The sequence below is a fragment of the Salvelinus fontinalis genome, chromosome 18 (assembly GCF_029448725.1).
Source record: "Salvelinus fontinalis isolate EN_2023a chromosome 18, ASM2944872v1, whole genome shotgun sequence".
Classification (NCBI taxonomy): domain Eukaryota; kingdom Metazoa; phylum Chordata; class Actinopteri; order Salmoniformes; family Salmonidae; genus Salvelinus; species Salvelinus fontinalis.
The window spans coordinates 59,987,326-60,000,901 of record NC_074682.1 but is presented as its reverse complement, the minus strand read 5'-3'; the positions used below and the strand labels follow the sequence as shown (position 1 = coordinate 60,000,901).

The 13,576-nt window shown below is 43.0% G+C and overlaps 1 protein-coding gene across 1 annotated transcript in view; it reads right to left on the bottom strand.

The window, feature by feature from the left end:
* Positions 1-10,956: 10,956 nt before the first annotated feature.
* LOC129815823 (deoxyribonuclease gamma-like) overlaps positions 10,957-13,576 on the bottom strand; it is a 17,674-nt gene continuing 15,054 nt past the window's right edge. Inside the window, exon 8 of the mRNA XM_055869962.1 lies at positions 10,957-13,296. Coding sequence (XP_055725937.1) covers positions 13,228-13,296 — 69 coding nt within the window. The 3' untranslated portion in view covers positions 10,957-13,227. The remainder of the gene's footprint in view (positions 13,297-13,576) is intronic.

The following is a 13,576-nucleotide window of genomic DNA, read 5'->3' as shown; positions in this document are numbered from 1 at the left end:
TTGCGACCAAGCTTTAACTTCCTGACTGATGTCTTGATGTTGCTTCAATATATCCACCTCATTTTCCTTGCTCATGATGCCATCTATTTTGTAAAGTGCACCAGTCACTCCTGCAGCAAAGCACCCCCACAACATGATGCTGCCACCCCCGTGCTTCACGGTTGGGATGGTGTTCTTCGGCTTGCAAGCCTCCCCCTTTTTCCTCCAAACACAACGATGGTCATTATGGCCCAACAGTTCTATTTTTGTTTCATCACACCAGAGGATATTTCTCCCAAAAAATCCTATATCGACATAACCTGAAAGGCCTCTCAGCAAGGAAGAAGTCACTGCTCCAAAACCCCCATTAAAAAAAGCCAGACTACAGTTTGCAACTGCACATGGGGACAAAGATCGTACTTTTTGGAGAAATATCCAAAAATATCCATATGCTGAGCGGCTTTTCAGGTTACGTCGATATAGGATTTGTTTTACTGTGGATGTAGATACTTTTGTATCCGTTTCCTCCAGCATCTTCACAAGGTCTGTTGCTGTTGTTCTGGGATTGATTTGCACTTTTTGCACCAAAGTACGTTGATCTCTAGGAGACAGAACACGTCTCCTTCCTGAGCGGTATGACAGCTGCGTGGTCCCATGATGTTTATACTTGCGTACTAATGTTTATACAGATGAACGTGGTACCTTCAGGCGTTTGGAAATTGCTCCCAAGGATGAACCAGACTTGTGCAGGTCAACAATTTTTTTTCGGAGGTCTTGGCTGATTTCTTTTGATTTCCCCATGATGTCAAGCGAAGAGGCACTGAGTTTGAAGGTAGGCCTTGAAATACATCCACAGGTACACCTCCAATTGACTCAAATTATGTCAATTAGCCTATCAGAAGCTTCTACAGCCAAGACATCATTTTTTGGACTTTTCCAACCTGTTTAAAGGCACAGTCAACTTAGTGTATGTAAACTTCTGACCCACTGGAATTGTGATACAGTGAAATAATCTGTCTGTAAACAATTGTTGGAAAGATTACTTGTATCATGCACAAAGTAGATGTCCTAACCGACTTGCCAAAACTATAGTTTGTTCACAAGAAATTTGTGGAGTGGTTGAAAAACGAGTTTTAATAACTCCAACCTAGTTGTATGTAAACTTCCGACTTCAACTGTAAGTCTGATGCTGCCTGAGCCTGATGAACCATATATGAAATACATTTTGTGAGCCCTACTTTAGACATATGAGCCAAAGCCCAAATGATTGTGCCATTATTCAATGCATAGCCTATGATATACATGTAGGCTACTGCACATTACACAAAACAGAAAAGCCACACAGATGTAGCTATGTTTTTAAATTAAGGTGACCCCCGAAAGCCAGATGGAGATGGTCATTTAGTCCTTATATTACTGCAGCAAATATAGGGACCACAATGGAACAAAAGTCCCTGATATTATTGTGTTATCCCGGTCACTGTTTAAATGATTTGTGTATATACAGTACCAGTCAAAAGTTTGTACACACCTACTCATTCAAAGGTTTTTATTTATTTTTACTATTTTCTAAATTGTAAAATAATAGTGAAGACATCAAAACTATGAAATAACACGTGGTAACCTTAAAAGTGTTAAACAAATCAAAATAGAATTTATATTTGGGATTCTTCAAAGTAGCCACCCTTTCCCTTGACAGCTTTGCATTCTCTCAACCAGCTTCATGAGGTAGTCACCTGGAATGCATTTCAATTAACTTGTGTGCCTTGTTAAAAGTTGAATAGTGGTATTTCTTTCCTTAATGCGTTCGAGCCCCTGTTTAGACTCTTAAGGATTAGAAACCAAACCCGTTCACAAGGTTGGTTTGTTTCCACAGATCTAGGTAAATCTGCTTTTAGTTTTAAAGCACCTCATTGCTAAAATCCCCTGGAGCTGAACAGTAGCCCGTAGACTGGGCTAAAATCCCCTGGAGCTGAACGGTAGCCTGGGCTAAAATACCCTGGAGCTGAACGGTAGCCCGTAGACTGGGCTAAAATCCCCCAGGAGCTGAACGGTAGACTGGGCTAAAATCCCCCAGGAGCTGAACGGTAGACTGGGCTAAAATCCCCCAGGAGCTGAACGGTAGACTGGGCTAAAATCCCCCAGGAGCTGAACGGTAGACTGGGCTAAAATCCCCCAGGAGCTGAACGGTAGCCTGTAGACTGGGCTAAAATCTCCTGGAGCTGAACTGTAGACTGGGCTAAAATCAGTTTATAGATTGGTAGTTCGTCTAGCCAGTTATATAAACTTGCAGTAATTATGGCCGAATACTGACCGGGGACACGTGCCTCGGGGCCCTGACCTCCATGGGGCTCCTGTTAATTTTATTAGTCACCTGGACCGCCCTAGAACCTTCCCCACCACCACACCCCTCCCTCCGACCACAGCATACCCCCAGTTAACTTAAGCCTTGGTCAAAAGTAGTGAATTATTAAAGGGAGACATTTGGGGCACTAGAGCATTCAATTGAAGGGAAAAATCTGCAGAGTCAAGAGAACCAGATTTTAGTCATCTGAACAGTGCCCTCTATATACTGTGTTGCTAAATCTGGAACCTTGTTGTCCTTGTTCCTAGGTCAACAGGGAAGTCCCCCACTTTTACTCTAAAATCTTCATTCTAATGATATTATCGTACATGGAATAATCAGTGTGTATATCCCAAATGGCACCCTATTCCTGATATAGTGCACTACTTTAGACCAGGGCCCTATTCCCTATATAGTGCACTACTTTTAGACCAGGGCCCTATTCCTATATAGTGCACTACTTTAGACCAAAGCCCTATACCCTATATAGTGCACTACTTTTAGACCAGGACCCTATTCCCTATATAGTGCACTACTTTTAGACCAGAGCCCTATTCCCTATATACTACACTACTTTAGACCAGGGCCCTATTCCCTATATAGTGCACTACTTTTAGACCAGATCCCTATTCCCTATATAGTACACTACTTTTAGACCAGAGCCCTATTCCCTATATAGTGCACTACTTTAGACCAGGGCCCTATTCCCTATATAGTGCACTACTTTAAGACCAGGGCCCTATTCCCTATATAGTGCACTACTTTAAGACCAGGGCCCTATTCCCTATATAGTGCACTACTTTAAGACCAGGGCCCTATTCCCTATATAGTGCACTACTTTTAGACCAGGGCTCTATTCCCTATATAGTGCACTACTTTAGACCAGGGCTCTATTCCCTATATAGTGCACTACTTTAGACCAGAGCCCTATTCCCTATATAGTGCACTACTTTAGACCAGGGCCCTATATAGTGCACTACTTTAGACCAGGGCCCTATTCCCTAATAGTGCACTACTTTAGACCAGAACCTTATTCCCTATATAGTGCACTACTTTAGACCAGGGCCCTATTCCCTATATAGTGCACTACTTTAGACCAGGGCCCATAAAGTGCACCATCTAAGGAAGAATAGTTTACTATTTGGAAACGCAGAGGGTGAATTAATAGCTTCCTTGTATTTCAGATTAGAATATTTTGGGAACTGATTCAAGCTTCCTGGATGTATTTTTTTTAAATAGAGATTATATTAAAACAGGGATTTAGGAACACTTTATCTTTAGTTTTTTCCCTTTTTATTATGAAATTAAATGAATTGTATTTTTCTTTGAATTCTTCTGGTAATGAAACTATTTCTGTAGTACATTGTCTCTGGGCAGATCACTCCTCTTATAGACAGACGTATTCATCCACCGGTTTCTAGTGCTGAGCGATTTGTGCTTTTTGAGGAAGTTAATATATTTTTTTGAAAACATTAAATGCAGTCTGCATTATGTGGGTTGACTGCTGTAACAATACAGAATAAAATAATATGTATACAAGTCCCATGATGGTAGTGAATGTCCATCACATTCACATTACTTTAGTACAATTATTTAAGTTGTGTATATTACAGTTAGTTTTATTGTTTAAGGACTTTATTTAATTTCAAGTTCCAAGTCATCTAATTTATATAGAGCTGCTATGCTGTCTGACAACCTCTATCCTAGTAGTAGTTCAAAGTATTAAAAGGCATAATAACTGCTGAATACCAGTACCTCTCCGAGCAACTGCTCTGTATGTGTTTCCTCTTGATCACGTATTCTGTCTCTCATATGTAGCAGGCCTAAAATAAACACAGATTGGGAAAGTAGCCACGCAATGGATTATGGCCATTGTAGTTAATTGTCAAGCGTTCTGCTTTAAAACTACGTAGAACATATTATGGGATAGTAATGATGACAAAACCCTGTGAGTTTGTATTTTGAAATTCGTGGTCGCACATTGAGATTCAAAGGTTTCTCCCTCACAGTGAGAAAACAGTATGCTCCCTCACAGTGAGAAAACAGTACTCCCTCAGTGAGAAAACAGGATTCTCCCTCAGTGAGAAAACAGGATTCTCCCTCACAGTGAGAAAACAGGATTCTCCCTCACAGTGAGAAAACAGTAATCCCTCACAGTGAGAAAACAGTACTCCCTCACAGTGAGAAAACAGTATGCTCCCTCAGTGAGAAAACAGTATGCTCCCTCACAGTGAGAAACCAATATTCTCCCTCAGTGAGAAAACAGTATGCTCCCTCACAGTGAGAAACCAATATTCTCCCTCAGTGAGAAAACAGTATGCTCCCTCACAGTGAGAAAACAGTACTCCCACAGTGAGAAAACAGTATGCTCCCTCACAGTGAGAAAACAGTATGCTCCCTCACAGTGAGAAAACAGTATTCTCCCTCAGTGAGAAAACAGTACTCCCTCACAGTGAAAACAGTACTCCCTCAGTGAGAAAACAATATTGTCCCTCACAGTGAGAAAACAGTACTCCCTCACAGTGAGAAAACAATATTCTCCCTCACAGTGAGAGAACAATATCCTCCCTCACAGTGAGAAAACAGTATTCCCTCACAGTGAGAAAACAGTACTCCCTCACAGTGAGAAAACAGTACTCCCTCACAGGGAAAACAGCACTCCCACACAGTGAGAAAACAGTATGCTCCCACAGTGAGAAAACAATATTCTCCCTCAGTGAGAAAACAATATTCTCCCACAGTGAGAAAACAATATTCTCCCACAGTGAGAAAACAGTATTCTCCCTCACAGTGAGAAAACAGTACTCCTTCAGTGAGAAAACAGTACTCCCTCACAGTGGGAAAACAGTACTCCCTCACAGTGGGAAAACAGTACTCCCTCACAGTGAGAAAACAGTACTCCCTCACAGTGAGAAAACAGTACTCCCTCACAGTGAGAAAACAGTACTCCCTCACAGTGAGAAAACAGGATGCTCCCTCACAGTGAGAAAACAGTACTCCCTCACAGTGAGAAAACAGTACTCCCTCAGTGAGAAAACAGTACTCCCTCAGTGAGAAAACAGGATTCTCCCTCAGTGAGAAAACAGGATGCTCCCTCAGTGAGAAAACAGGATGCTCCCTCAGTGAGAAAACAGGATGCTCCCTCACAGTGAGAAAACAGGATGCTCCCTCAGTGAGAAAACAGTATTCTCCCTCACAGTGAGAAAACAGGATGCTCCCTCAGTGAGAAAACAGGATGCTCCCTCAGTGAGAAAACAGGATGCTCCCTCAGTGAGAAAACAGGATGCTCCCTCAGTGAGAAAACAGGATGCTCCCTCAGTGAGAAAACAGGATGCTCCCTCACAGTGAGAAAACAGGATGCTCCCTCAGTGAGAAAACAGTATTCTCCCTCACAGTGAGAAAACAGGATGCTCCCTCAGTGAGAAAACAGGATGCTCCCTCAGTGAGAAAACAGGATTCTCCCTCACAGTGAGAAAACAGGATGCTCCCTCACAGTGAGAAAACAGGATGTTCCCTCAGTGAGAAAACAGGATGCTCCCTCAGTGAGAAAACAGGATTCTCCCTCACAGTGAGAAAACAGGATGCTCCCTCACAGTGAGAAAACAGGATGCTCCCTCAGTGAGAAAACAGGATGCTCCCTCAGTGAGAAAACAGGATGCTCCCTCAGTGAGAAAACAGGATTCTCCCTCACAGTGAGAAAACAGGATGCTCCCTCAGTGAGAAAACAGGATGCTCCCTCAGTGAGAAAACAGGATTCTCCCTCACAGTGAGAAAACAGGATGCTCCCTCACAGTGGGAAAAAAGGATGCTCCCTCAGTGAGAAAACAGGATGCTCCCTCAGTGAGAAAACAGGATGCTCCCTCAGTGAGAAAACAGGATGCTCCCTCACAGTGAGAAAACAGTATGCTCCCTCACAGTGAGAAAACAGGATGCTCCCTCACAGTGAGAAAACAGTACTCTAGTACTACAGCGCCATCATCTTGACAGGAAGCAGAACTGCTCTGTCGCTTGCTGTGTGTTCGCGTTCCGTCCTGTTCTGCAGTTCTGTCAGATGGGGGCGCTGTGAGTCTGGTTAAACATCCCCAACTCTTTCTCCACACTGAGGCCCTGCCTGGAACATATTGGTCTCTGATTAGAGAGAGAGAGCCACAGAGACAGGCAGAACAGTAATAACGATCTGACCACACTAAGAGAGGAGCTGCAGAAGAGACAGAGGACAGGCTGCAGGAGCAGCTAGATCACCACCCTATGACCTGCCCTCACACAGCAGAGGAGCCCAGCTCAACCAGCCAGACTTCCCCAGCCCTGGCTGCTGCACCCCTCCTCCCCAGCCCACAGAACAGCCACACCCCAGCTGTAACACCCACCAGCCCCCCATCTGCCCCCTCCAGTCCAGAAGAAACACTGGCTGACATCGTCCTGTTGATGGACTCAAATGGGAAGTTTGTTCAGGAGAAGAAGCTTTTCCCATCGACACAAAACGAGAAAGGTGTGGTGCCCAACAACGCAGAGTGCCATGGAGCTGCTTGATAAGGCCCATCTCGGGTCGCCAAGCCACATAATCATACACACCGGAAGCAACGACCTGCGTGCTCAGCAGGAAAGGGTGGCGACTTCACTACGGGGAGTGATCGAGAAGGCCTCCGCAATCTTCCCCAACTCAAGAATCATGGTGTTAACCCTTCTACAGAGGAAGGACTTCCACCCTGCCACAATCCAAAGAATAAACGCCAGCCTATCCCGGGACTGTGCCCTGCGACCCAATGTACACCTGGCCCACCATCCCACCCTCGATCTGGACTGTCTCTATGACCAGGTTCACCTGTACAGGGAGACAGTCCCCATCCTTGCCATGACTCTCAAGGACGTCGCTTTAAACCGCAGCCCGACCTCTCCACCCAGGAACAGTGGAGCAACCTCCACCCCCCCCCCCCCCGAGATCACAGAGACAACACCCCGGACCAGCACCCTGGACCCCCCAGCCACGACCACAGCACCACCAACCTCAATGCCCACCACAGCCAGGAACAGCGGAGCAATCTCCACCCCGCCGAGATCACAGAGACAACACCCCGGACCAGCATCCTGGAACCCCCAGCCACGACCACAGCACCACCTACCTCAATGACCACCACAGCCAGCGCAGCACAGACCACCCCAGTCCAGCTTCAGAGCCACCCAGACGAGGCCTCCCACCCCCCTGCCCCCCACCGCAGACCCACACTTGGAGGAGCCACAGCCCAGCAGGCAGAGCTACGCACTGGCTGTGAGAGGAGCAACTGGCCCAGCCCCCACCAACCAAATGAGTGACATTAAACAAATGCTGAGTCTACTATGCTCACATGTGATAGGCCGAGGGTCATGGATGCTCACGTGATCGGCCGAGGGTCATGGTAAGATGAGCACAATAAGTCCACCTTCCTCACACTACATCCACCCAAGTGGCATGACACAAATTCTATCTTAAATGATAAACAAATCACATTTGCATAATACAAGTTTACGTTAATTGAAAAATCCTATTTTAATAGTTCTTGTTGGATTGTGAGTGTTTGTCTCATTTTGAAGGTAAAGGGGGAAAAAATTATAATATTTTTAGGTTGCATGTTGGAATTTACAAAGATTGAAGTCCTCTGCTTTTGGGCTAAAGAGCAGAAACCAAGACTTCCTGAAAGAAATGGATTATGTTGATATTGTAGTACTACAGGAAACATGGTGCAGAGGTGATGTTTCCACTGGCTGTCCACTAGGTTATAGGGAGATAATCCTACCATCCACTAAATTAAAAGGAATCAGACAGGGCAGAGACTCAGGGGGAATGCTAATATGGTATAAATCTGAACTAATTCATTCAATCGAATTGATCAATAAATGAGAATTCTTTATCTGGTTAAAAATCAACGAGGAGGCTATCTTGACAGATAAAAACGTCTTCCTCTGTGCCACCATACATTCCCCCCTGTCACCCTACTTCAACGAAGAGAGCTTCTCCATTCTAGAGGGGGAGATTAGTCACTTTCAGGCCCAAGGCAACGTACTGGTCTGTGGAGACCTGAATGCTAGAACAGCAGAAGAACAAGACACTATTAACAGTCATGGGGATAAACACCTACCAAGAAGCAATAACCTTTCCCTCCCCACATACCCCCACAGAAACAACTATGACAAAGTGAAAAACTAAAATGGAGTACAGCTCGTGAAGATCTGTCAAACACTGGGTCTGTACATAGCCAATGGCAGGCTGAGAGGAGACTCTTTTGGTAGGTACACCTACAGCTCATCCCTTGGCAGCAGCACTGTAGACTACTTCCTCACCGACCTAAACCCAGAGTCTCTCAGAGCCTTCACAGTCAGCCCACTAACACCTCTCTCAGACCACAGTAAAATCACAGTGTATCTGAGAAGAGCAGAACCCAACCATGAAGCATCACGGCCCAATAAATTACATGGTACTTAACAAGCCTATAGATGGAGTGCAAACAGTAGACATCTACCAAAAAAGCAATTAGTAGCCCAAAAATGCAATCTCTCCTGGACAACTTTTTTGCCTTAACATTCTCCTTCAGCAATGAAGGTGTAAATTTGGCCGTTTGGAACATAAACTTTATATTTGACAAATTAGCCTCCTTGGCTAATCTAAAGAAGCATAAGAGCAAACCAGAAATAACAGATAATGAAAAAATGGTTGATAATGATTGCAAAAATCTAAGAAAGTCATTGAGAAATATATCTAATCAAAAACACAGAGAACCAGACAACAAAAATATACGCCTTCTACCAGTCCTACTGTCAGTCTATTCAGCCTCTATCAGTCTACTCAGCCTCTACCAGTCCTACTACCAGTCTACTCAGCCTCTACCAGTCCTACTATCAGTCTATTCAGCCTCTATCAGTCTACTCAGCCTCTACCAGTCCTACTACCAGTCTACTCAGCCTCTACCAGTCTACTCAGCCTCTACCAGTCCTACTACCAGTCTACTCAGCCTCTACCAGTCTATTAAGCCTCTACCTGTCTACTCAGTCTTTACCAGTCCTACTTTGTCTCTTCCAGTCTACTCAGCCTCTACCAGTCTACTCAGCCTCTACTAGTCCTACTACCAGTCTACTCAGCCTCTACCAGTCTACTCAGCCTCTACTAGTCCTACTACCAGTCTACTCAGCCTCTACCAGTCTACTCAGCCTCTACTAGTCCTACTACCAGTCTACTCAGCCTCTACCCGTCTACTCAGTCAATGGTATAGGATCAGTCACAGAGCCCCTTTCCAAATTAATAAAATTTTTCTGAAAGATATGCTTTTTAAGTTGCCATCGTTTAAAAAAAAAAAAAAGAAGTATATTTTAAACAGCTTAAATAGCTCTCCAATGGATTCATATGTGCTGCTCATTATGATGATGTGGCCAGTCTGTACACCTGCGTTCCCCCATGCTGAAGGCCTACAATCGATTGTCAAATTCCTAAAGTCACTTGACGACTCAGTGAATCGCCCTAATGACCTTCTGTTGGCGCTCGAAAAATTCTACCTACAAAAACTAAACATTCAAACTTGCTATCCCTACACGGGGACCTATAAGTGTGGAAGATGTGTTCAATGTAAACAACACAGTAAATACTTCACACACCTACCAACGTTGTGTATAAGCATTTCACTGTCCCCGCTATAACATCTGCTAAGCTGTGTATGCGACCAATACACTTTTATTTGATTTTATATGCTTACGTACCCATGTGTTAAAGCCTATGTGGGCTGAACAAAAAAAATATATATATATCTGAACGCAAAACAGCGATCCACACTGGCAATATCAAATATTCTTTGGCAAAACACTACTTTAGAAGCCAAATGTGGCCCTTGGACCTCTTTAAGCTTTGTGATCCTGGAACAGGCCCCATCCGTCGGACTTGGCAACCTCCCTAAAATGCTCTCACAATGAGAGATGTTTTGGATTGATAGATTAAATACCATCCATCCACGATGTCTAAACAAGGTTCTCATTCAGACGATTTTTGGAGACTTTATATTTTTCATACCTCAAAACATCTATTTTTCATACCTCAAAATCTATTTTTCATACCTCAAAATCTATTTTTCATACCTCAACATCTATTTTTCATACCTCAACATTTATTTTTCATACGTCAAAACATCTATTTTTTTTGGCTTAATTGTGCACTAGGAAGTAATTAATTGCACCAAAATATCTCAAATTTCCTACATGCAATCATGATACCTAAATGCTATTTGTCAAGTTTATTTTGTTGATCTGTGCATTTGGATATTATATACTGTAACAATTACTTGTTGACTAATGTTTTGAAAACCACTATGCACCGCCCTCACACAAGTTTGGGCAATTGTAATTATCACATGAGCACCAGCAATAAATAAAAAAATATGTCTTTTGCACATCTCTTGATGATCCGATGAAGGCCTAACTGACGAAACGCGTTAGCCTGCCCTGACAAAAACAAAAAGGTGAAATGAAGTGAATCTTTTTTTGTCCTTTCAAAAACAATTTTTTTTCACCATGTTCTTGAAACTTGGGATTTCAATTGTAGAATAGAATAACATTTGTAAAAAAATAAAATAAAAAAGTTTGAAAAGATTACAAATGAAAACAACACACAATACTAGTTTTCTGTTTGAGCATGTTTATCACAAAGCAACACATGGCAAAGAAATACTTTCAAATACAGTATGCATTAATATGGATATACCAAATATATTCTCTGATATAGGAAATACCAAATATATTCTCTGATATAGGAAATACCAAATATATTCTCTGATATAGGAAATACCAAATATATTCTCTGATATAGGAAATACCAAATATATTCTCTGATATAGGATATACAGACATATGTTAGCTATAAATAATGTTCCTTAAAAGAACACTGCTACATGACATATTACAAACTGGTTCAACTGAGGAAATAATCCTTTACATTTGGATAAGCCATTTGTATGTCGTCAGGTGTTTTTAACATGACTCTGGTATCCTATTCCCTATGTAGTGCACTACTTTAGACCAGGGCCCTATTCCCTAAATAGTGCACTACTTTAGACCAGGGCCCTATTCCCTATATAGTGCACTACTAGGTAATAGGATGTGCCATGTGATACTACTAGGTAATAGGATGTGCCATGTGGTAAACAAAGCAGGAGAAGAAGAAAAGCAAGATGCTTCAAATGAGCTGGTCACAGGCACAGCTGGTCGCCTAGCAACAAGGAAACACACACATTAACCTCTGAGTGCTGGCTGGAGCAAGGTACGCCAACGTTATTATAGTAAACTAAAACTAATCATTAAAAAACGATTTATAAAAAAAATAAATATATATATATATATATATATATATATATAATTAAGAAACTCGATTTAAAAACTAAAACTGTAATGAAACTATATTTGATTCCAAAACTAAACTAAATAAAATAAAAAACATAAATTATGTTCAGATTTTTTTCTAATGGGTTTTTCAAGCTTCTGAATCTGTCAGGTAAATGCTGCCAGAAGATGGTAATGTTTCAATAGGCCTCGCTTCACTATCAAATCTGACGTCCTCCCCAGACATAGTGCTGCTGTTCTAGGTCTGTTGCTCTGGGTCTGTTGCTCTGGGTCTGTTGCTCTGGGTCTGTTGCTCTGGGTCTAGGGTCTGTTGCTCTGGGTCTGTTGCTCTGGGTCTGTTGCTCTGGGTCTAGGGTCTGTTGCTCTGGGTCTGTTGCTCTGGGTCTAGGTCTGTTGCTCTAGGTCTGTTGCTCTGGGTCTAGGTCTGTTGCTCTGGGTCTGTTGCTCTGGGTCGAGGTATGTTGCTCTAGGTCTGTTGCTCTGTGTCTAGGTCTGTTGCTCTAGGTCTGTTGCTCTGGGTCTGTTGGTCTAGGCCTGTTGCTCTGGGTCTGTTGCTCTGGGTCTGTTGCTCTGGGTCTGTTGCTCTGGGTCTGTTGCTCTAGGTCTGTTGCTCTGGGTCTGTTGCTCTGGGTCTGTTGCTCTAGGTCTGTTGCGCTGGGTCTAGGTCTGTTGGTCTAGGTCTGTTGCGCTGGGTCTAGGTCTGTTGGTCTAGGTCTGTTGCTCTGGGTCTGTTGCTCTGGGTCTGTTGGTCTAGGTCTGAGTCTGTTGCTTTGGGTCTGTTGCTCTGGGTCTGGGTCTGTTGCTCTAGGTCTGTTGCTCTGGGTCTGTTGGTCTAGGTCTGAGTCTGTTGCTCTGGGTCTGTTGCTCTGGGTCTGTTGGTCTAGGTCTGAGTCTGTTGTTCTGGGTCTGTTGCTTTGGGTCTGTTGCTCTGGCTCTGGGTCTGTTGCTCTGGGTGTAGGTCTGTAATAATCTAATCTGTAATAATCTGTAATCTAGGTCTGTTGCTTTGGGTCTGTTGCTCTGGCTCTGGGTCTGTTGCTCTGGGTCTGTTGCTCTGGCTCTGGGTGTAGGTCTGTAATAATCTAATCTGTAATAATCTGTAATCTAGGTCTGAGACTTCTAGAAATCCAACCTACAACACATACCTGCCTCCTAGCTATTAGCCACCCAGCCTAACACTGAAACTACCATCATATCAAAACCAAATAGAAATGTTTTTAGAAAAATCAGATGGAATAAATTAAGTCAACAATAAAGATTAAGATTAAGTCAACAATAAAAAAAAAAGACTAATAGAAATAAAAACAAATATAATATATATATATATATATATATATATATATATATATATATATATATATATATATATATATATATATATATATAAAAATATATAACACAAAACCTATAATAACCTTGAAGCACACAGTGCAGCTCATTGACCATGATGGTGTGATTAATTTATCTTATGGTCTGATGGCTCTGGAGCACACAGACCACCAGGGTGACACCGAGACGTCCTCAGGAAGGTACCGTTATACGAGGACAAGACGTTAACCCTTATTCCTCGGCGCGGCCTTCACAGTGATGCACACTGGGTAGTGGTCGCTCACCGCCAGGGCCTGGAACACACAAACACACACCATCAGAGGCTTTAACACACTTACACTGTTTAAAGGCTTTAACTCTGACACCATCAGAGGCTTTAACACTGACACCATCAGAGGCTTTAACACTGACACCATCAGAGGCTTTAACTCTGACACCATCAGAGGCTTTAACACTGACACCATCAGAGGCTTTAACACTGACACCATCAGAGGCTTTAACACTGACACCATCAGAGGATTTAACACTGACATCATCAGAGGATTTAACACTGACATCATCAGAGGCTTTAAC